Here is a 21,888-nt window from a genome sequence, read left to right on the forward strand (position 1 = left end):
TTTTGCCACTGTCGTGCATCTATCGTCTCATATAACACAGGCGACATCATTATTTTTTGCGTAAAACAACTCGGCTTCGCCTCGTTGGTTTACTTAAAATAATGATGTCCGCCGTCTGATATGAGAAGATAGATGCACTCAAGCGGCTAAAACCAATACCTTTATTCTCTAAATATCACTTTTGGCAATGTCCTTTCATCTCTCTTTTCTTGTGCTGATGACATTCAAATTACTAAACCATTTTTCATCATGCTGTCTCATGCGCCCATCTACATGTAAATGTACGTAGACGATAGCGCTTTGAGTGAACACTATTGATTTGAAGCTGCGCCCAATGAAATTCGCACTGATGTCACTGCTACATCAGTGTGGAAAATGGTATATAAGTACATAATGTCAGGGATGCAAGTTTTCCTGCTTTTTGTTACTCCAAATTTATTTTCAGCCCGTTTTGTGGCTTGATAGGCCTAAATTACGCGCTTTTTCAGGCTTTTCCTCCAAAATCACTTCAGACCACTTGCATCCCTGATAATGTCTCAAACATGTCTCTTTACCGTTTTAAACCCATATCGCTAGGAAGAGAAACTTTTCCTAGCTACCAAACTTTCTACTATTCCTGTTTAATGATAAAATTCAACATATTTTATTTCCCAATGCAGATCTACTATCAAACAGAATTGCTGAATAAACATGGGTCTTGCTGCATCTTTTTCATTTGCCCTTTGATTATCAGTGCTGTCAGATGTTACTAGTTTTGCCAGCAATGCATTATAGAATGAACACAAGAAGTTCTTTATATGTTATGAGTAGCTTTCTAAGGATTTTCAAAGCCTCGCTAAAACCAGTTGGCTATGCTTCCATGCTTGAAGCATGCTTCCATATAGAACATTCATAATTATATTAATAAGCTACAGCACCATCCACACATAGCATTGGAGGGACCAAGGGGCCTGGTCCCTTTCTCATATCATTGCTCTGTTGCCAACCTGGTACATCATAGCCTGTCAAGGCTGTCGGTACATTTTGATGATGAATAGAAGTTTTGATAGTATATGACTTGAACAAAAGCTTCGAGATAATAGAACTTTTCATCCACTGTACATGGTCTGCACTTAACTTTGGGCTGAGACTCATGCTTTTGGAACATTTTTCTCTCTTTTGGAGTGATAATCCTCTACATTGGCACTTTGTAGAAGGAAGGAATAATTGCCTGAAATTATTGTAAGTTCTCAGAAAAGCCATGTGATGTAAAAAGAACAAGAAAGGCTCCCCTCTTGCTGCTAGTCAGTTTATGAACTGGTTGTAGTCTTTTTGGAGGCCACCTTTTTCCCAAAATACTTTGAATCATTGAGACCACCAGTACACTTGCAATTGCTTATGCCTCCCTTGTTTCAAAGCACATGGCTACATCACTACCACATTGCCATCCTCATTCTCCAGCTTCTTGTTGTTCACCGGTATCTGCCTCCATCTGCTCTTCTTCTTCTTCATCTTCTCCTGGTAGTGACCTGGAAATATCTATCAGTTGCTCTATCTGATCCTCTGTCAGTCTCTCCTCACTTTCTTCGATCATCTGAAAATATTTAAAAATAAACTTTATTGATCAAAATTGTACTTAAGGGATCTAAAATGAGCGTTTATTGTGTTTCGACAGTTTTTTTTGTGGGACATGAGAATACCTCAGACCTACCAATTGCATTCTGAATCTGAAGCATGTCTTTCTGATATCAAATAATTTTCATTTTTGAAAATCACAATATAATACAAATTTTAGGACAAATTATAAAAATTTGATATTTTTCAAATTTTTGATATATAAACTATAAAAATCTAATGATATATTCTTAAAGTGTATGTAGCAGGGAGGAAAAGCCGACGGTCAATTGAAAATTTTGACCTTTCATATTGAAGATATGGATTTTTTTCCCAAAAAGACCTAATTTTATTTGGTGTTTTTGTAAAAAAAATCCATATCTTCAATACGTAAAGGTCAAAATTTTCAATTGATCGTCAACTTTTCATCCCACCTACATACACTTTAAGTATAAATCATCAGATTTATAAAGTTTACTTCAAGTACTGTTAAATATCAAAAATATCAATTTTTAATGATTTGCCATAAAATGTGTATTAACTTGCATGTAATTTCAAAAATCAAAATTATTTGATATCAGAATGACATTCTTCGTATTCAGAATGCAATTCGATATGTCTGATGTGCTCTAATGTCCCACAATAAATACTGTCCAAACGCTCATACCCCAGCCCTTAAGTTGTGCTATATTTTTCTGGAATGGGGAGTAGTATGCTACATGGACGTGGACACAACAGGTATGTTTGAATTTGGCCAAGAATAACTTTATTTTAATTTACCTGTAGACACAGGTGTGTAAATGGCAATTTAATATCATATGCCACAGATGACCGGTGAACAATTATTGTATAATCTTCATTACAAGGCCGAAATTCGAAGGGGGAAAGGCTGGTGAAAAACAAAAAATGCAGCGGTAGGAATCAAAAAATGTTGAAATTTACAGAAACAAAAACTCTCACATCTTGATTTTTGCACCAAGTGTACAATTTTTACACTACAAGATTCCGATTCATGCCGCCCCCAGAGGTACACTGCTACTTCATTGGTACTCCAGAGTACACAAACCGGAACCACACATACAGTAAACACTCTGGTACTGGATGGTACCAATCCAGTACCAGGGTGTTTACTCTATAGAGTAGCCACTAAGTTCCTGGGCAGTATTGTACCTGTAGGGTCAGCAGCAATAAGAATCAGGAAGTGTAAAACTCACCAGCTGTATTTCTACTGCACTTGTTGGTCTGTGGTTTAGTAATTGTAACTTTTCAGATCTGCAGAGGAATCAAATAAAATGGATTAATAAACAACATAGACAAGGCAGTTCTCGAACCACAAGTCTTGCCTGCTTTCATTGTGATTACATAATTTGGTAACAGAAGTAAAACAATAGGGATGGCGGTCCCAAATAGGTCCTCCAAGCCTCCAAACACATGGGAAGTGAACACCACACATACATGTACATGTAGTTAAAATTCATTAGCAATTATTTTTTTTCATTTTCAGCCTATTTTACAAGTTGACCTCAAATGACCTTTGACCTCTGTGTGACCTTGAACACCATCATTACATTAAAGTTCCCATAATGCAGCTTTGGCTCAAGTTTTGTTGCAATTGGATGTGATTTACTGGTCAGGTGAGACCAGATTTTGTATTTTCAGTCTATTTACAAGTTGACCTCAAATGACCTTTGACCTCAGTATATGACCTTGAACACCACCAATAGATGGGGATCCCATAGTACAGCTTTGACCCAAGTTTGGTTGCAATAAGATTTGAACATAGACTGTTCATATGAGACCAAATTATAACATGACGGACTGATGGACACACAACTTGTGATGCCATAAGGTATTTTCCTTCGGATGACCTAAATGGCTTAATGATCTAATCCCAGCAAACGTACACACACAACATGTTTAAAACGTTATACAACTTTTTTTTAATAATTAAGTCATATTAGACCTACATTGTGTTAACTCTAGGTATGATTCGGTACAAAAACATTTTATAATTTAACTATTATCAACATTTTATAACAATGTTGAATGAAGCATTATAAATTACTCTATGGGTAAATTATTTACTAATAATGCTTGCAATCAAGATACAGGGTATGTCTGAAAAATTTAACCCAATTCAACCCAATCTGACCTTATTTATCCGCAAGCTTTTGAGATATTTTTTTAAATATTTTTTTCAAAATATCAAGAGCTATCTAAAGAACCACTGAACCAATACTAGGCTTGTTTGTACTCATTTAAATCCTTTTTTCATACTGATTCCAAATATGGTCATGCAAATTTAGAATTCTGAAATTTATTTTTTATTTCTAAAAACAAATTAAAATTTGTGGTCTGCAGGCGACACTCGCATTGAGAGAATTAAGCTATAAGTTGCCATAGAGCCAGACCCCTGTGGTACTGGTGATCTACCCCTTCACCATTTCAAGCAGGAATTAATTTCATGGGGTTCCCACTTATCTCGTCGTTGTAAGTGCATGTAGAGAGAGGTTGTAGAGAGGGGTTTGGCAGGGACTGTCTTTTGGAATTAGCAGGAGAGCATTAAATAGCTCTTCTGGAGTCTTCAAGGACAGCTGTTTAGAGCATTTACAATAGAATGTAAGGAGAGAATGGTCAACTTAAGGAGAGCTAAAAATCACTCTCCTATATCAGATTTAAGGAGAGCAGTAGAAAGCGATTGCTCTCACTCTCCTCAAAAGGCAGTCCCTGGTTTGGTGATTGGTTAGGGAGGAAGGAACAGAGAGAGGCAAAAGAAAGACACAGAAAGGGACTGATTTTTATATCAACAATAGAGGGTGCACTCTCAAATGCATTTTAGGCTGCTCACTGTCAATTGCACATCTTGGCTAGATGAGGATGGTCCCTGGTTGCAGTAATGTCCATGTTTCAAATGTCAAGTTTTATAAAAACATCTGCATTTGATGGCAAACACATACCCCCCCCCAACACACAAACAAAAGTGCAAGTGCTTGTATACAATTTATCGGGTTGTTTTTTCTGAGACACCCTGTGGCTTGTATAGCAAATTGAACTTTGTATTCAATTGGCTATGACCACAATGATCTATAATCTACATACCGAGGATGATGTGGCACATGAATACAACACTATTAATCATTACACCAGCTACTGACGGAAGGCAGTGAAATTTTCAAGGTATTTATTACTTTTCCGATTATTTTAGAAACTATATCTGGACAAATTAAGGTAAGCTGTATTTGTTCTCACATGTTGCCATCTCCATCGCCTAAAAATGATTTTTAAGTATCTTTAGATATAATATTTCTGGCATTAATCTTTGCCATGTTAGTAACGTTAAAGTGAAAACAAGTAGTGTATCACTATATGACTGAAATAGTAACTTGGTACATGCCTTTGCTTGCATGTGATTGCCTTGGAGCATGCTTAGCCCTCACAAAACAAACATTTTACCCTGAATTTCACATCAATGAGATCACTATCAACCTGTTCCCTTTCTCTCGATCTCTCTCATTCCCTCTCCCACGTCCCAGTGGGCACAGGGTTGATTAATCAACCTGATATTTTCAATTTCAAGTGCATTCGACCATATTTTGACCCCACGGGTCAGTGTTAGATTTAAGATGGAAATAATTTGAACCACATTTTGACATTGATTGAAATCAGGTTAATGATTAACGAGTTGATACATCAACATGGAATTGAATCGATGTCGACTTGTCAACTTGTGCCCAATGGTCTATCTCTCTTTCTGTGCTTTCTTTTGCCTCTCTCTGTCCACAACCTTCAGTCAATCCAACCTTCTCTCTCTGATCTCCCTTCCTCACTCACACTCTCTCTCCCTTCCCCTCTCCCTTCCTCCCCGTCCCTTCTCTCTCTCCTCTCTGTCCCTCCCTCCCCAAAATTCTCTTATCGCCTCCCCACTCACACTATCTCTCCTTCCTTCCCTCCCCTTCCTCCCCGTCCCTTCTCTCTCCTCTCTGTCCCTCCCTACCCAACCTTCTCTCTCTTATCTCCCTCCCCCACTCACACTATCTCTCCCTTCCTTCCCCTCCCCCTTCCTCCCCGTCCCTTCTCTCTCCTCTCTGTCCCTCCCTACCCAACCTTCTCTCTCTGATCTCCCTCCCCCACTCACACTATCTCTCCCTTCCTTCCCCTCCCCCTTCCTCCCCATCCCTTCTCTCTCCTCTCTGTCCCTCCATACCCAACCTTCTCTCGCTGATCTCCCTCACACTCACTCTCTCTCTCTCCCTTCCCCTCTCCCTCCCTTCCTACCCGTCTCTTCTCTCTTCCCCTAGCCTGTCTCCTCTGTCCCTCCCTCCCCAACCTTCACTCTCTGATCACCCTCCCCACTCACACTCTCTCTCCCTTCCTATTTATCTCCCTTCCTACCTACCTGTCCCTTCTCTCTCTCCCTTGCCAAACAGTAATAGTGAGGACATGCCCAAAAAATTGGGTCATAGAATTTTTTTGATGCCACTATAGTCGATAGAGTGCCCCTATTTCTATATGACATACCCCCCTCTCTCACCCGATATATGCTTCCTTAAGAAGTAGAGAACAAATTCTCTCAAAAATAGTGGGGACTAGCACCTTTCACCTGCTTTATGGGGGCCATTTTGGATGTCCCCACATTTTTTTATACACTCCTATCACCAAACCCCTCTCTCTACATGCATGTAAAATGACGAGATAAGTGGTAACCCCCCTACCTATTACAGTCCCCACTATTAAAAATGGCGTCTTTTTTCATTCTATCGGCCTACCGTAATTGTGGGGACATCAAAATGACCCCAGTGTTTTTAGGTCCCCACTAATGCAGTGAAAAGAAGTGTGAATGTCCCCACTTTTACGGTTATATGAGAGCTCCCCCTCCCTCTCTCTCCAATTTCCGGCCTGGGAGTTCATGTTATTTCCATATTTGACAAACATAATCTGCATACAGGTTGAGGCCTAATGAGAATAAATCAAGACTCAAAACTCAAGAATGTACCTTGAATTATGTTCTTTTGTAGACTGATCATCATCATGGAAACTCACAGAAGTAAAGATGCTGCACAGGTCAACAACCAATTTGGTCTGCAGTTGTATAACTCTATCAATAAACATCTTGGAAGTGATGACAATGTCTTCTTTTCTCCTCTGAGCATTACACGTACAGCTCTTGCAATGACGTACATGGGAGCCAGAGGAGACACAGCTAAACAGATGGAGAGTGTCATGAAATTGGAATCACTTGGAAAAGATGTCCATCATGCTCTCAAAGACCTGAACTCTGAACTTATCCCAACCTCAACATCTCTGCAACATGCTAATTTGTACCAATTGAAACTAGCTAATCGTTTGTATGGTCAAAAGAGTGTCAATTTTCTGCCTGAATTCCTTGCATCCACACGCGATATATACAATGCCCAGCTTGAAGCGGTGGATTTTGTCACAGAGACCGAAGCCACACGAGAGGCCATTAACTCATGGGTAGAAGAGCAAACAGCAGGAAAGATACAACAACTTCTGGCACCAGGAGTTCTGTCAACCGATTCTCGTTTGGTTTTAGTCAATGCCATATATTTCAAAGGTGAGTGGCAGGAGCAGTTCAAGAAACACAATACCATGGATTTGAGCTTCCACATTTCAACTTCAAACACTGTGACTGTCCCTATGATGTACCAACAGGAGACATTCAACTACTACCATGATGCATCTCTGGGATGTCAAATTCTTGTCATGGGTTACAAAGGACATAAAATCAACATGATGGTAGCTCTTCCAGATGAAATCAATGGTCTAGGCAAGCTTGAAGCAAACATCAACGATGAAGTCTTAAAATCGTGGCGTAGCAATGGAAGGCCAGAGGAGTGCAGAGTTACTTTCCCAAAGTTCAAATTTACCAAGAGCTTCAGTCTCGCAGATCACCTGAAACAGATGGGAATGTCTGATTTGTTTCAAGATGGCAAAGCAGATCTCTCAGGGATCGCAAAAGATGAGCTTGTTATGTCTGAAGTTATCCACAAAGCATTCCTTGATGTCAATGAAGAAGGAACAGAAGCTGCTGCTGCAACTGGTGGACAGTTTGTTATAATGAGCTTGGAGATACCAAAAAAACTACCAAAAACTTTTAAGGCAGATCATCCCTTCATGTTCTTCATTTGTGACAATTCCTCAGGGGCTGTCATTTTCATGGGTCGTGTCATGCGTCCAGTTATTGAGTAACTTTATGAACTCGAGAAATATGTAGTGGTATTTTGTGACTATTTCTTTAGCTAACCGTTTAAGTGAGCATAATACTAAGTAAGCCTTCCAATGAAATCAACTTTAAATTACAAAATGTTTGTTGCCGTATACACCCACCCTCTCTTTAACCCGCGAGTTAGATAGATACATGTATGTAGATAGATATGTATGGTCATTTAGACTGGGAGTGTTTACGTAGCTGTACGCATGCATGCTCACATACCATTGTACAAAGGTAACAGTAAGGTTCTGATAAGGGTACAGCAGAGATAAAACAAATTGGGATATGACAGCTCGTTATAAAAGTATGGAAGCCGCCATTACCCTGCCCTCGCGTAGGCCTGGAACACTACCACGATTTCTACCGACTATATCGCGTCTGTGCTCTGCGTTCAAGTCATGAAAATTACCTGTAAAATCGCAGCTTGCTGCATCCACGGTTAGACTTTTTCAGGCCTGCTACAGTGCATTTTTTTCAAATGTTTGACAGCTTTTTTAATACTTTTAATTATATTTTTTAGCGCATCCATGAACTTCATTAATCAAATGCATTAAATCAACCAACAATCCCGCTATCCGGGCCAAGATTTATACAAGAAAAATACTGTTTCAATCACGAAAATTAGCCTAAATTTCGCGCATACAGGTAAGACTTGGCGATAGTCTATTCAGATATCGTTGTCAAGCTCGAGGTGATTGACCCCCAATGATTGACAGTTGGTAACGTGTACAGTACGCGATGCTGAACGCGTAGTCATGGCAGCCGGGTGCTAAAGTGGGTGCTAAAACCTCAAATGGCGACCTCCATGCGTGTACCGGGGGGTGCTAAAGTGGAACCAAAACAACAGCGGGAATCGTGTGTTAAATCAACATAGAAAAGAACAGGAGGGATCAGCGAAATTAACTGTCAGTCCTCTGGGTAGAGTCAGAGTTACGGTTGGTAATTAGGTACATTTACAAATTTCATAGATTAGGGACATGATTAGTGTTAGGGTTAGATATTAAACACCATAACGGAAAAAAAAAACCGAAATGTAAAAACTATGAATATCTCTAAATAGGGTAATATTGTCATGTGTGTGTGTGTGTGGGAGGGGTGTGTGTATGTCCATCGAAAGGCTCTGTCAGTTTTGATCCAAATCTCGCAAAACAGGACAAAAAAGTGCTATGGATGGGTTACGGGTATGGGGTTATGTTTAAGGGTACAGGATGGATTACGAAAACAATAAAAATCACAAGGGTATGGGAGGAGCAAAGGAAGCTAAAATAATGGAAACAGGATTAGATTTCAAGAAAATGGAAATCACAAGCTAAGCAGCAAATTACAAAATGGGAACACAATATGTAGAAGAAAGAAAGAAGCTAACTTAAGAAATGTAAGAAAATAAAGTTTTAAAATAATGGAAACAGGATTAGATAAAGAAATAACATCGAAACAGGAAGCTAAGTAGCAAATATAACAAGGCGGTTCTCGAACAATGATTCTCGCCTGCTTCCGCAACTGCCTGCTTTCGCAATTACTTTTGGCAACAGAAGTAAAACAATAGGGATGTGTCACAAGATCATTTCTGCTTTGGCTATCTAATGACTTTAAAATTTTGCCTATCTATTGACTTTTAACTACAAAGACTTGCATATTCTGTGACTATTTACAGAAATGACTTTTTGGTGCTCCTAATGCAAAGAAGGTATTTACGTTAACCAACCAACCGATGGCGGTCCCAAATAAGTTGTCTGAAGACATAGGAAATCCTATTTTATAAGTTGACCTTTGACCGCAGTGTGACTTGAACACCACTATTACATTGAAGTTCCCACAGTGCAGCTTGGCCCATGTTTGGGTACAAATGGATATGAACTGTCATTTTCAGCCTATTTTCCAAGTTGACCGCAAGTGACCTTTGACTTCAGTGTGTGACCTTGAAATCCACCATAACATGAAAGTTCCCATAGCGCAGCTATGACACAAGTCTGGCTGCAATAGGATTTAAACTATTGACCTGAGAGCATTTAATCAAAACTTGAACCAAAGTACAGCCACCAGGGACAGACTTAGGTTTCAGTTTTCTACCCCGGTAGCAAGTGATGCAGCACAAAGTGACTGCCCCTACAAATACAATGCCTTTGCTTGTGTGATCCTACTGTTTCGAGGAAGCCAAATGAACTATACGTGTAAACTTTGTGTCGCTCAAGCTTACAGATGCAACTCATTGTTTGGGTGTACTATTTTACTCTACATACGGGGAGGGACACCCATTCAGTCCGAAACACTGTCAATCCGAACCCCGTCAGTCTGAACCCTAAATTTTCAGACAGACAAGGGTTCGGATTGACGGTGTTTCGGACTGACGGGGAGACGGAGACCCCCTCCATACATGACAAACCAATATGGCGCATTTACCATAGCGGTACACACAGGGGAATTCAGAGTCGGCACTCTTTGGGTTTAATCTCTTTGATTCCACCACATTATTATTTTTGGTGTAACAACTTACTTTGTGAGCTTGAATGGTTCAAGCTTTTTCATGAAGTCTCCAATGATCTCAGGAGTTTGATCTTTACAAGGAGTTTTCTCCAAATACTTCACAGCCTGTGGGAGAAATTCAACAAGTAGATTACTAAATATCCACAAGAAAGGTAAAATTAGAGTCCGAAGTTTTCGTGGAATCGGAGGTACAACACGGAAAATGACACTTTTGTATGATGTGACAAAAATTGTTAAAAGATAAGAGAAATAAATGTTAAAAACAATCATGAGTTGTGTATGTCAATTTTTATGACAAAAATACTGTTTAATAATGCGAAAATAAAAGTATATTATCAAGGCATGAACCCCAATATCCCTCCAAACATCGTAATAGTTGGCTTATTATCGTGAAAATATTCCAATCAGAGCATATTGATCGCAATATTGAACACTTTATTGTGACATTAATTTCATTGTTTATACATTTTAAGCTTTATTCATGACACGGATTTACAAATTTTGCAACACTGATTACAACACGGAAAATGGATTTTAGAAAACGGTCAACTTCGGACTCTAGGTAAAATTATAGACTAGACGGTATGCAGAAGGGGCAAAAAACAACATGTAAGCATAGAAGTAGGTAAAGTTTGATAGCCAAAAATTACAAATTTCAAGGCCCACAGAAGTGTTAAACCTGCAAAAACAATCAGGGAACAATGGGAATATAAAGTGCACTTGAACAAGGGATAAAAATCACTATGCACATAAGCAGACACAATGAACCAGACAACCAATGTAGGTACAAAAACAGGCAAAGTTTGATGGGCGAAAATTGCCAATTCCAGAGCCCACAGAAGTGTCAGGAAAACAGTACAAAAGTGTACAAGTGATGAAAATCGGTGTGCACATAAGCACACCAAACAGACAACAACAAAACAAACGACATTTCAAGCAGACAAACTGCTCTTCTTCTGGGACAGACTACAAAATATAAAATCAAACAGCAAAAACTGGGTGTTGTAGTTTAAAAACAAATTCAAGTGAAAAACAGAAGGCGAGTTCAAATAGAACTCAGTAGCAAACCAGACAACAAGCTCAGAGCAAAATAAGCTGTGTCTTTACTAAATGAACATTTGTTGTTTTTTGTCCCCCCTGCGTACCGTCTAGTCTGTATTTTACTTGTTTCCCACATCAAGTTGGTGTACCTTGCTCTTTTTCTTTTTAGTTGTTCGTATATTCAAGGTATCCTCTTGTATCATTTATTGATCCTTGAAGTTGATGTGTTTTGTGTCTCGTCCATTGGATTCAACATTACCCACTTTTTTGGTAAAATTATTATCAACATATAAACCAGCACTTTCCTGGGTTCCAGAAGGCAGTAGGGAAGTTGATTGCCCTAAGAAATCCTGGCACAGAGTGTGGAAAAAGAAAGGAAGAATCTGAGGTGGAGGTCATAGAACGAAGCCAAGGCAATAGATAGAGACATCTGGAGGAGAAGACTTGCAGCCTAGTGGGGTACAGGGCCGAAAGAGGTGAGGTGAGGTGAGGTGAGGCCTGCAAGCAGGGGTAGATTTAAGGCCCGAAAGTTGGGGGTTGTTTTCCCGTGTTTTTCACTCCCGAGCTTAAAATCCAAATACATGGGGTGAAAATTAAATCTCGGGGGGTGAAAAATATTTTGCAGTGTAGTCTGGGGTAGGAGTAAGGTCCAAAAGTAGAGGGTCAGAGTACACCCCGAGCTTGCACATATTCCCAATATAGAGGGTGAAAAATTAATATTTTTTAAATTTAGGGGTCATTCACCCCCGATCGGGGGTTAACGCTACCCCTGCCTGCAAGGTGAGGCGAAGCAAGGTAAACCAACAGAATTGAGAGATAATTGTTGCATTTAGACAAACAATTTTATACACAATATCTACATGTCCCTTAAACATTGCAATCTACGTGTCCCTTAAACAATAGCGCGACTGTCTATCGGTGCCTGTGTACCCCGCTGTTGTGACAAAATCGCGCTCTGAAGTTCTAAAAATATGTATTCAGTAACAAACACAATGAAAACATCAATTTGGACACAACTGCACAGTCTCAATGCAACCAGAATCTGGTTGCAAAGTCCAACACTTTTATAAGTATCTCAGTCGTCAACACATTCAGGTGATGAATGAGGGCTGCAGTCTACTTTGCACCCATCATTTGAGGAGCGCGTGTGGCCGAGTGGATATGTCGCTCGACTCATAATCCATAGGTTGTGAGTTCGAACCCCACCTGTTTCAACGTGTTGTGTCCTTGGGCAATGCACTTTATCCTCATTGCCTATGGGGTTGGGTTATGGTGGGGATGGAAGTATAGTTGTTTGTTTCAATGTGTGCAATATTGGCGCTGATTAAGCTGCTGCCTTCAAATTGCATTGCTTCTGTTTAGGTGTGTTTAATGTAAATTCTAGCAATTTGACCTACGGGTCAACATTAGAGTTTAAAATAAAACCTTTAAAAAATTTTTTTTAAATTAAAAAATCATCTCTCTTACCTCATAAGATATTGTTGCCAAGTTTTGTTGCGATTTGTTTGGTTTCTTTCGCCCAGAACTTTTTGCTTGAAGGTCACTCAACAATGAATAAACCTATGATGGGATCCAGAAAACATGTCATAAATGTATGTAATGGTATGCATGATCAGTTGAGAGCTGGGCATTCATGTAAACAAAGTTAATCACCGACTGCTTCAGCGTGAAAATAGAAAAACATAGGAAAATCACATTTTTAAGAATGTCACATCTTGCTTTTTTGTTATTATTTGATCAAATACAATCATTGATGATTGTTGGCGAATGTGTAAACAGGGTTAAGGTTATGCCCGCAGCTCTACCTCAAGTAGGGATGGGTTATTCCGTTTATTTTCCTACACGTTTAACGCATCAGTGATGCGTGCGTTTAACGTATTAACACGACATTGATCCAGCCCCGTCTGGCGGCAAGATTTCATGAATATACGATAGGTGCGGTGCACCTCACAAAACCGAAATTTCTAACAGAATATGTTAGTACCAATGGCGCCATACATAAGGTAAAATTAAGGCGAAGTCAACGGCCCAAACTCATGCATTACTTTGACGTTTTACTATTACTGTTAAATAATAAATGTTCTGAGCAAGTTTCATGTAAATTATCAAGGTCGTCTTCAGATTTTGTTACTTTCAACTGTTGATTAGCATTGAAAAATGGAAAATTGAAGGTTGAAAATGACTTGCGTGTTACACGTTTACCACAATTGCTGAACGTTTAACGGATCATACGTGCGTTTAACGGTACATGCGTTTAACGTTCCCATGCCTAACCTCAAGTATAAACGATCATGCCCTCAGTTCTATTAGTTAGCAATGAACCCCTAATTTGCTGTTTGAAAAAAAATGTAACTATTTCCTCTCACATGCACAATCAATAACAAAACAAATGGGGGGGGGGAGCCTGAGTTTTCCCCTATGGTGCCACCACCGTTTGTGATGAGCTTTATTATGAGCCATCAAATTCACTTCACATACACTCCACTGAACAAGAATTGATATTCACTTGTTCTATTGATTTTGACAACCAGTTTGACAACCCTGGATAAAACAAGAAAGCCTCTTATGAAACTTATTTCCTTTACATGGTCCATTTGGACACAAGGATTGGTTGGGAACAGTTGGTTGGGGGCAACATCCTAAATACTCTTCTCAAAACTGACGGTGAGCAGCTAATCAGGGTTCGATTTAGAGGGGCTCAAATGCATGTAACTTTGGCTCTGTGCATGTACATGTAGAATTTTGCCTGTGCATGCAAAATTTTGTGTTATTCAGCCCATTTTGAGGAAAAAATCAGAGTTGTGCATGTAAATTTTATTTTCTAAATCGAACCCTGGTGTGAGCTACATGTACAGGTATGGAATCGGATCTTCTGAGCACACGACTGAAGGCTAAACATCCCCTTCGAAGGATGGAATTCTCTCATGGCTCAAATACACCTTTTTCGTAACTGACCACTTCGCTGCCGTTGGTGCCATTTGGCTCTGCTAACTCCAATTAGGCCAGAGTTAGCAAAGCAGAAAACTGAAAGCGAGACCAAAGATGTAAATTACATACTCCCAATTATGCAAAGTCAATTTGCCAAGTAACTATAAGGACTAATCTAGCTGAGACTTGGTACATATATATATGTAGTACAAGTAAAATAGAAGTAGGCCCTATATTATGTTTATCATTTTGATCAGAGTTCATCTTATTTTTTCATCAAAGTGGTCAATTATGAAAAAGGTGGATATATGTGACCTGATCAAGGGGAACGAGTCACATGTCTGCAATTTTCAATTCGAAGTTTTTTACATCAATTTCTGGCAGTTTAAGAATGCTTAATTTTAATGCAAACCCCATCAAAATTGGACATCTGGTTATCAAGTTATGACTGAAAACAATATACAACAAAAGAATTTGAACACTGTTTTTGCCAATACCTCAAAAACAATTAGCGACATCCGACTCATTCCCCTTGATCATGTCACATACAGATGTTGCCAACTAAATTCTGGCTTTATTTTCCCAGGTCAATATCCTAGCCCCGGGGGGGTCACTCGCTTACCAAAGTGGTACGCATGCTCGTCCCCAAAAACGTCGAAAAAGGGTCGATTTTTGGCCTTGTGATGGCGTCGACGTTTTAAGAAAAAAGGGTGCTTTTCAGGTAAAGTTTCGACGTTTAGGGTATCTTTTTTCAATTTCCATGGGTTCGTTTTAGAGTTTACGCCATTTAGGGGTCCATTTTAGTTTCTTACACCGAATTACGCCATATTTTAGGGGTAAGATTTTCAGAGATTTACGCCAATATTGGTGAAATTTTTCTACACTGATTACGCCATTTAGGGTCCATTTTTGAGGTGCTGGGACGAGCATGCATACCACTTTGGTAAGCGAGTGATCCCCCCGGGATCCTAGCAAGTTTTCTACTGCCCGGAATGAAACCCGGAACCTTAAGCTCTCCCATGCAGTTAATACTTACCTCATAATTGCTCAACATAGCAGCATTTTCTGCAACTCTGAATTAAATAAGAACAAAAAAGAGGTATTAGTTGGGTAATAGGCCAAATGATCATAATGCAAGAAAATGGTCAAAGTCTAAGCCATTTAAGTAAAATTATGTATGATCAGAGAAGATATCTCACACTTCCCATAATGCATTTTTTCACTGTACTGATTTGCTGATGTAGTCTGTAGCTGCCTGGATTTGTTGTCAGGTACACAGCCGTTTTCGCCAAACGTTTGTCAAACAATTGCCGAGCACAAACGTTTGTCAAACATTTTCGTAAACGCCCGTAAACGTTTGGCAAACGTTTTGATCACTAAATGTTTGTCAAACGTTTGGCGAAAGGGCTATGTATGACGAAAAGAACAAAATTTGCTCAGTGAGCATTAGTGGCTGTGCAATATTTATGAGCCTGGGTGGAGGGTAAAATTGAGGGGGGGGGGGCAAAGATTTTTGAGTAGGCCAAGATTGGGGGAGGACAAGCAATTTTTGGCTTAGGAAAAAACCCTACACATATGAATATAAGCATCAAGTCACTCTGCAAGGCTGAATGCACAAAAGTTGTGTAGTGAGAGATAGGCCATAATGAGCAATTTGTTCTTCCAACATATTCAGGTTACAGAAACAGCTTTAGATAGCTTAGATTTTGCTTTAAATTATCAAATCATATTTTTATTAAATAAATTAAAACCGTAAAATGAGTGATGAACAAAGTATAACAGAGCAGTATGATGACATTTCACACTGCTATTTTGAGAATTTTCATGTAATTTTGCACTACGTAGTTTACCAAGCATCATAACTTCGCAACCACATAAGCTATGAAAATTACAGAAAGTCCACTAATAACCTTGTCTTGTGCTGAACAATTCTATATTAACTTTGTGTTGATTGGCTGAAGTTTACTACCGTATTTTCCAACTTCCAATCAGCACCTCTGTTTCATTTTCACCCAGATATTGAGATGCCAACTTCCAAAAAATGTCCATTGAACTGTACACAAAGTATCTTCAATTTCAGATACTTCCGGTGCAGTTTAAGCGCTTGTTTTATTGATATATTTTACCTCTAATGATAAATAAAATATGTAATCATAGACGACAGGTATTCAGAAAAATATTCTGTAATTTTCTTGGCAATAGCTCACATAAAACAGAAGGAAATAATGAAATTTAAAACTTTTCGTCAGTTTTTCATCTGCACAAAATGTGTGTGCATGCATGGTAGGGGAGGACAATAGAAATTACACTAACATATAAGTACTTGTGCAAACAAGATAAAATCAATAGCTGCATAAGACTGTTAGGTTCTATTTAACTGTCTGTGTTAGGTGGACAATAATGGCTCAAGAAATTCATATGGGAACGTTCAAATATGCAAAATTTCCTGCTCGCTACACTTATCAAAAAACCTATTTTTTCCGACTGAAAAACCAAGTTTATCTGTGAAAAACCAGGTTTCTGGGTCGATTAACTTTGTTTTTCAAAAACTATTAGACAATCAATTCGTAAGAAATAGTCTCAGAAACCAGGTTTATCAAAAAAAAAAACTATGTTGTCTTCATTTAATTATTATTATTATTTAATTAATAAATTGAATTCGAGACTCAAACACAGTTTTCTTTGACTTCCTTTCTCTCTCTTTTTTTTTTTTTTTGGAGGGAGGGGAGGCATTGCTTTCCAATGTGCATGGTAAGGGACCGTTCATTATTTCTATCGGAAGGGGGGCCGGGAGCAGACAGAAAGTCACTGCCGAAAACTATATGACCCTCCTTCTCCAATAATAAAAACCATATGACCCCCCCTCCGAGCTACATGAAAATCATATGACCCCCCCCACCTGACGTATGCACACGCGCAATAGATGCGCGCATGGATCAGCTGCCTCAACGCATCACATCACTGCCACATATCAGACTGACAAATTATGCCTTTACTGTTTTTGCCACCCGGCTATCAGTATACCAATTTTTCACAAAAAGCACATAAATTTACCCTAATTGCAGTAATTGGGCACTTTTCTCCAAATATTGGTCATTACTGAATAGCCACCCATCAATATACCAAAATCGCTGAAAAGGACCCCAAAACGTGGAACATCCTCATATACCTTCAACTAGGTAGAACCCCACAGGGTATTTTAACTTGTTTTATTTATTTTTCTAAAATATTATTTATTTCACATGCATGTACACAGTTTTTGGTTCAAACTGCCACCCTGTGCCCAGCTAGTACAGGTACATGTACTTCAATACCACAGGTTCCTGAACAAACCACAGTGATATTATCCATACCACTACAGTTTTTTGCACCAAGAACAATCTTTCAAGTGGCAGGTTTGGAAACTTGGGGTCAAAATTATTATAATTCATTAGTTTTGTGTAAAATGGCTGTAAAACGAATTTATTTCATTTTTTAAGTTGTAATTTAATTCAATCATACAGAATATAAAAAATCAAATGAGTTTAATAAACTATCAAGCTGATTTATTAATTTTCAAAAGTATGCATCAAGTTCAACTTCTCATACATGTTGATACTGGGTGCAGTACATAGCCCCCTTTGGTGTAAAATGAATGAGTTGCAAAATCTTCTTCATCAGTATATTAAATTGAATAAAAAGTAGTTTGTGACATCTTACCATAAATCAGTGATGTACAGTGGTGTAGATTTCTTTTTGACATGGGGGAGGGGGTGGATGGGGTTGGAAAAAAATTCTTGAAGTATAGTGAATCCAGCACCTTTTGGCGACAAAATAAGTTTATGGTACAAATGCGCGGGAAACGCGCGAAAATTTTTGATATTTTAAAGCTAAACTGATGAAATATGGTGCAAAAGTGGAATAAATGCGCGCGAAGCGCACATAAATTTGCACTTTTGGGGCTAAAATGGGCAAATATGTGGTCAGAAACCTATATTCAGCAACATGGGGGGTGGGGGTGATTGTATGGAGCATCCCCCTGGCAAAATATTGGGGGGGGGGGAAATACGCCTATGGTGATGTATCGATCGGACTCAAGTCCACTTTTTGCCGGACTCGGACACAAACAGACTTGGTTCGGCTCAAACTTGGACACAGGTCCAATTAGATCCATGTAAAATGTGAAATGATTATCTAAAAATGTCAACATAGATCTCACATTTGATTCAAAATTTGTTGTCATAATATCCAACATATCCACAAAATTTTTAGATTTATCTGTCACTTCCCAGAATCATTACTGTTATCGTTAATGAAATAATTGATAATTAATATTTTGACTAGATATAAAAATATCTAAAATTTCTTTCATGGAACTTTCTAATTCATTAAACTCTTGAAAGAGAGAAAACATGCACACAGACATGTACCCCCCATCCATAGAGCTAGGGTGGCTGTGGTTTGTGTGTGTTCACTACTCAGTGGCATGGCAGTCACTGCACATTAATGTCTGGAACATTTGTCCATCATACAACCATAATATAATTTCTGAAAGGGTGAATTTCTATTAGTATTATTATTATGATGATGATGATGATGATGACGATGATGATGATGATGATGATGTTATTTTTCTATTGTATTTGAATACATTGCCCAAGTTTACTGTCATGGTGGTTTGGGCGAGTCTTTGTAGTTTAACTAGGGTAGGGGAGATTGGGGTTAGTTGAAACATTTTTCACAAAATCGTCTTTTTAACACAAACCGATTACTTTCAAGAAACACTAACCATATCAGTATAAACATATACATACATGCTACAAATACAGCCTTAAATTTTATTGGACCTGCTTATGATTATTCATATAATCCAATTTGAAAATTTGAAAAAAAGTGTTTCAACTAACCCCACCCCTGGGGTAAGTTGAAACATAGGGTGGGGTTAGTTGAAACATGGCTTGTAAAAATTTCAAAATAATTATTATTGTGTTGTTAGGGTTATACTTCCCTTGAAGGCACCCTTTAACATACAATCAGTGTGAAAAAATGAATAAATAAATATGTGGGAGCGCGGGTCAATACTTTGGACACAAGGTGACGAGTGTCACCATGGCCAAAAATATGAGAAGCCTAAAATATTATAAAATGTACTTTCTGTGTGCACTTTTTGCTTGTATTATTGCTTTTTAACCATATTAAAGCAATATTGAAGAAATGGTAAACATGTTACAAATTTTTAAAAAGTCAAATTTTTAACCATATTTTTCTATGCGATTTTCACGTTTCAACTAACCCCACCTCAAAAGTTTCAACTAACCCCGATGCCTATTTTTACATTTCAAAGTTCATTACACAAATTAAGAAATACAATAAAACTTTTATTTAACATTATTCTGGGACTTACTACTAGTGCTTATGATACTCAAAAAATAATCCCTGAATCTTCAAACAACATGGAGATAACGCATCTTTTCTGAGGGGTATAAAATTAGTCAGCAAGTCAAAAACAGATATTCCTTTCCCAAGCCAACACTGGTGGGGCATCAGTGCTGTTGCTAATTTGGTGGATGACCCTTACTAATACCTATTACTAGGTGCCAGTATTTTACCAAATTAATTTTTTGTGTCAGAAAAAAATACAATGTTTCAACTTACCCAGTGTTCCAACTAACCCCAATCTCCCCTATGGAAATGACACCTGTGTGGGGTGGGGTTTGATAGTGGATGTGTATGGGGGAGTGGTTTGGGGTGGTGTAGTTGTCTCTTTTCATTGTAAAAGAACAAAGAAGAGTCTGACCACAGCATTACGGTGCAGCAGCTTGATTATTCTTAATTCTCTATTACGAAAATGGCAGTGTACATGTGTATAATAGTACAAAATTCTCTTATTTCAGCAAATTTGTATTGTTCATTTGGCAAATTAGAAGCAAAATCTAGAATTTTTCTCCATTTTTTGGAATGTTTTACCAGAGAAGATGTAATAAAGAGGAGGGTCAACGGAATTATATCCTTGAGATAATCCCGTAGGTAATCCTGTCGCATCTATTCATAGTCCTTTATTCTCAAGTAGTTAGACATCCACTTGAAATATCCTATGATGTTATGTGTGTGACCGCCCATGGTTGACCAATTTTCACTTCAGAATTGAAAATATTTCCCATGTTTCTATAAAGAATTTGTTAAAAAGTATGAAACGTGTGTGTTAAGGACCTGCTGCTTGGATGGGATACCACATGTGGGTAATACAAGAAAGAAATCGAGTGCTGTAAAATTTCCCCCAAATCCACCGTTTTTTGTAAATATATAAATTTCTAAAGAAGAAATTTTTAGGATTTTTTAGAGAGGTGATGATTGTTGATCATTTCTATTTTATTATTTTATATATTTTCCTGTCATTTCCTGCCAACCTAATAAAGATATTCTGATAATTGATAACATTCTTTATCTTAAATAATAAAGTCTGAAAGTGGCAACAAGTAGCAAAAATTATAATTTGCCATAGAACTTCAGTCATATTTTATCTGAAATCTGACTAGATGACAGGGTCTGCATGCATGCTGTGTATAGCATGATGACATGCACACACTGACCTATCCCTAAAAGCAGTTAGCTGCAACTTGTATATCACACCCATCCTGGGTTCAAACCCTATTGTGGTATTCTATTGTTAAGCAGCTAAATAGGGTGATTCATCATTTACTTTGAGTGTAACGGTCTCACACATATTTTGTTTGAGGATAGCTTGATCAACCTCCTCTTTATTACATCTTCTCTGGTTTTACCCAATGACCCATTTTTTCAAAATGTTATAATAAATTACTTACTTTTGGTGCAAATTTATGTCAATTCACACCGTGGCAGGTGAAAAACAGGCTGAGGCCCAACTTAAGTCCGGACTAGGACCAAAGTGTCGGCCGACATGCAAAGCACAAATCTAATGGTCAGGGGTCATGGGGCAATGTTCCAGATGGGGGTCCAGGTGGCGAAGCCCCGGGAAGCTCCACCAGGATTTTTGAGATGCAAAACCATCTGACCCCCCTTTCAATAACTAAAATACCATCTGACCCCCCCTTTTTGCCTGACAAAAACCAGCTGACACCCCCCATTTATTCTCCCGCCCCCCCCTCCGGTGGAAATAATGAACGGTCCCTAAGTGGTGCAGAATTCTGCATGCATGCATGCACGAATTGCATGATTGGGTAAGCTTAAGCATCATCAAGGTTTTAAGCTTTCCAGGGCAGGCAATATTGTGTTTAGCTGTCCCGGTTAGCTGGTCCTTCAGAAAATCAGCACCATCAAATAATTTATAATTTAAATTTATACATACATTTCCATTTCGCAGGATTGTAGGAACTTTGCATGCTCTCGAGTCGAGTAGTCACACAAACACCATCATGTTTATGTTGTCTACAATATACAGACACGAATGCTTGAGTTTTGACCAATAAAATTCCGTGTAAGTTATAAAGCGCTATAAAACAATAAATTTGATTAGTTAGTATGAAATCGCTTATCGCTACAGGATGCAGCATGAAATGACGGTCTCGCTATCATTCAACTCTATCGCTGATTGGCTAATTGAATGCTGATTGGACGGTCATAATTGTCTCGCCAGCGATATGTTACTGATT

The 21,888-nt window shown here is 38.5% G+C and overlaps 1 protein-coding gene and 1 pseudogene across 1 annotated transcript; one reads left to right on the forward strand and one right to left on the reverse strand.

The window, feature by feature from the left end:
* Window positions 1-256: 256 nt before the first annotated feature.
* LOC140165135 (DNA-directed RNA polymerase III subunit RPC9-like) lies at window positions 257-21,689 on the reverse strand. The gene is made up of 6 exons (XM_072188571.1): window positions 21,585-21,689; window positions 15,315-15,351; window positions 12,818-12,910; window positions 10,320-10,414; window positions 2,808-2,865; window positions 257-1,573 (listed from the first exon to the last, which is right to left on the reverse strand). The coding sequence occupies exons 1-6, from the start codon at window positions 21,590-21,592 to the stop codon at window positions 1,430-1,432; spliced, it is 435 nt and encodes a 144-aa protein (XP_072044672.1). The 5' UTR covers window positions 21,593-21,689; the 3' UTR covers window positions 257-1,429.
* LOC140164163 (leukocyte elastase inhibitor pseudogene) lies at window positions 6,475-7,804 on the forward strand (annotated as a pseudogene).
* Window positions 21,690-21,888: the final 199 nt, after the last annotated feature.

Source organism: Amphiura filiformis, chromosome 11, assembly GCF_039555335.1.
Source record: "Amphiura filiformis chromosome 11, Afil_fr2py, whole genome shotgun sequence".
Lineage (NCBI taxonomy): Eukaryota > Metazoa > Echinodermata > Ophiuroidea > Amphilepidida > Amphiuridae > Amphiura > Amphiura filiformis.

Excerpts from the sequence above, each read along its gene's own strand:
- LOC140165135 (XM_072188571.1), bottom strand. Across the intron at positions 10,415-12,817 it reads TGGCAACAATATCTTATGAG|GCTGTGAAGTATTTGGAGAA; the intron begins GTAAGAGAGATG and ends TTTCTCCCACAG. Across the intron at positions 1,574-2,807 it reads GTGCAGTAGAAATACAGCTG|ATGATCGAAGAAAGTGAGGA; the intron begins GTGAGTTTTACA and ends AAATATTTTCAG.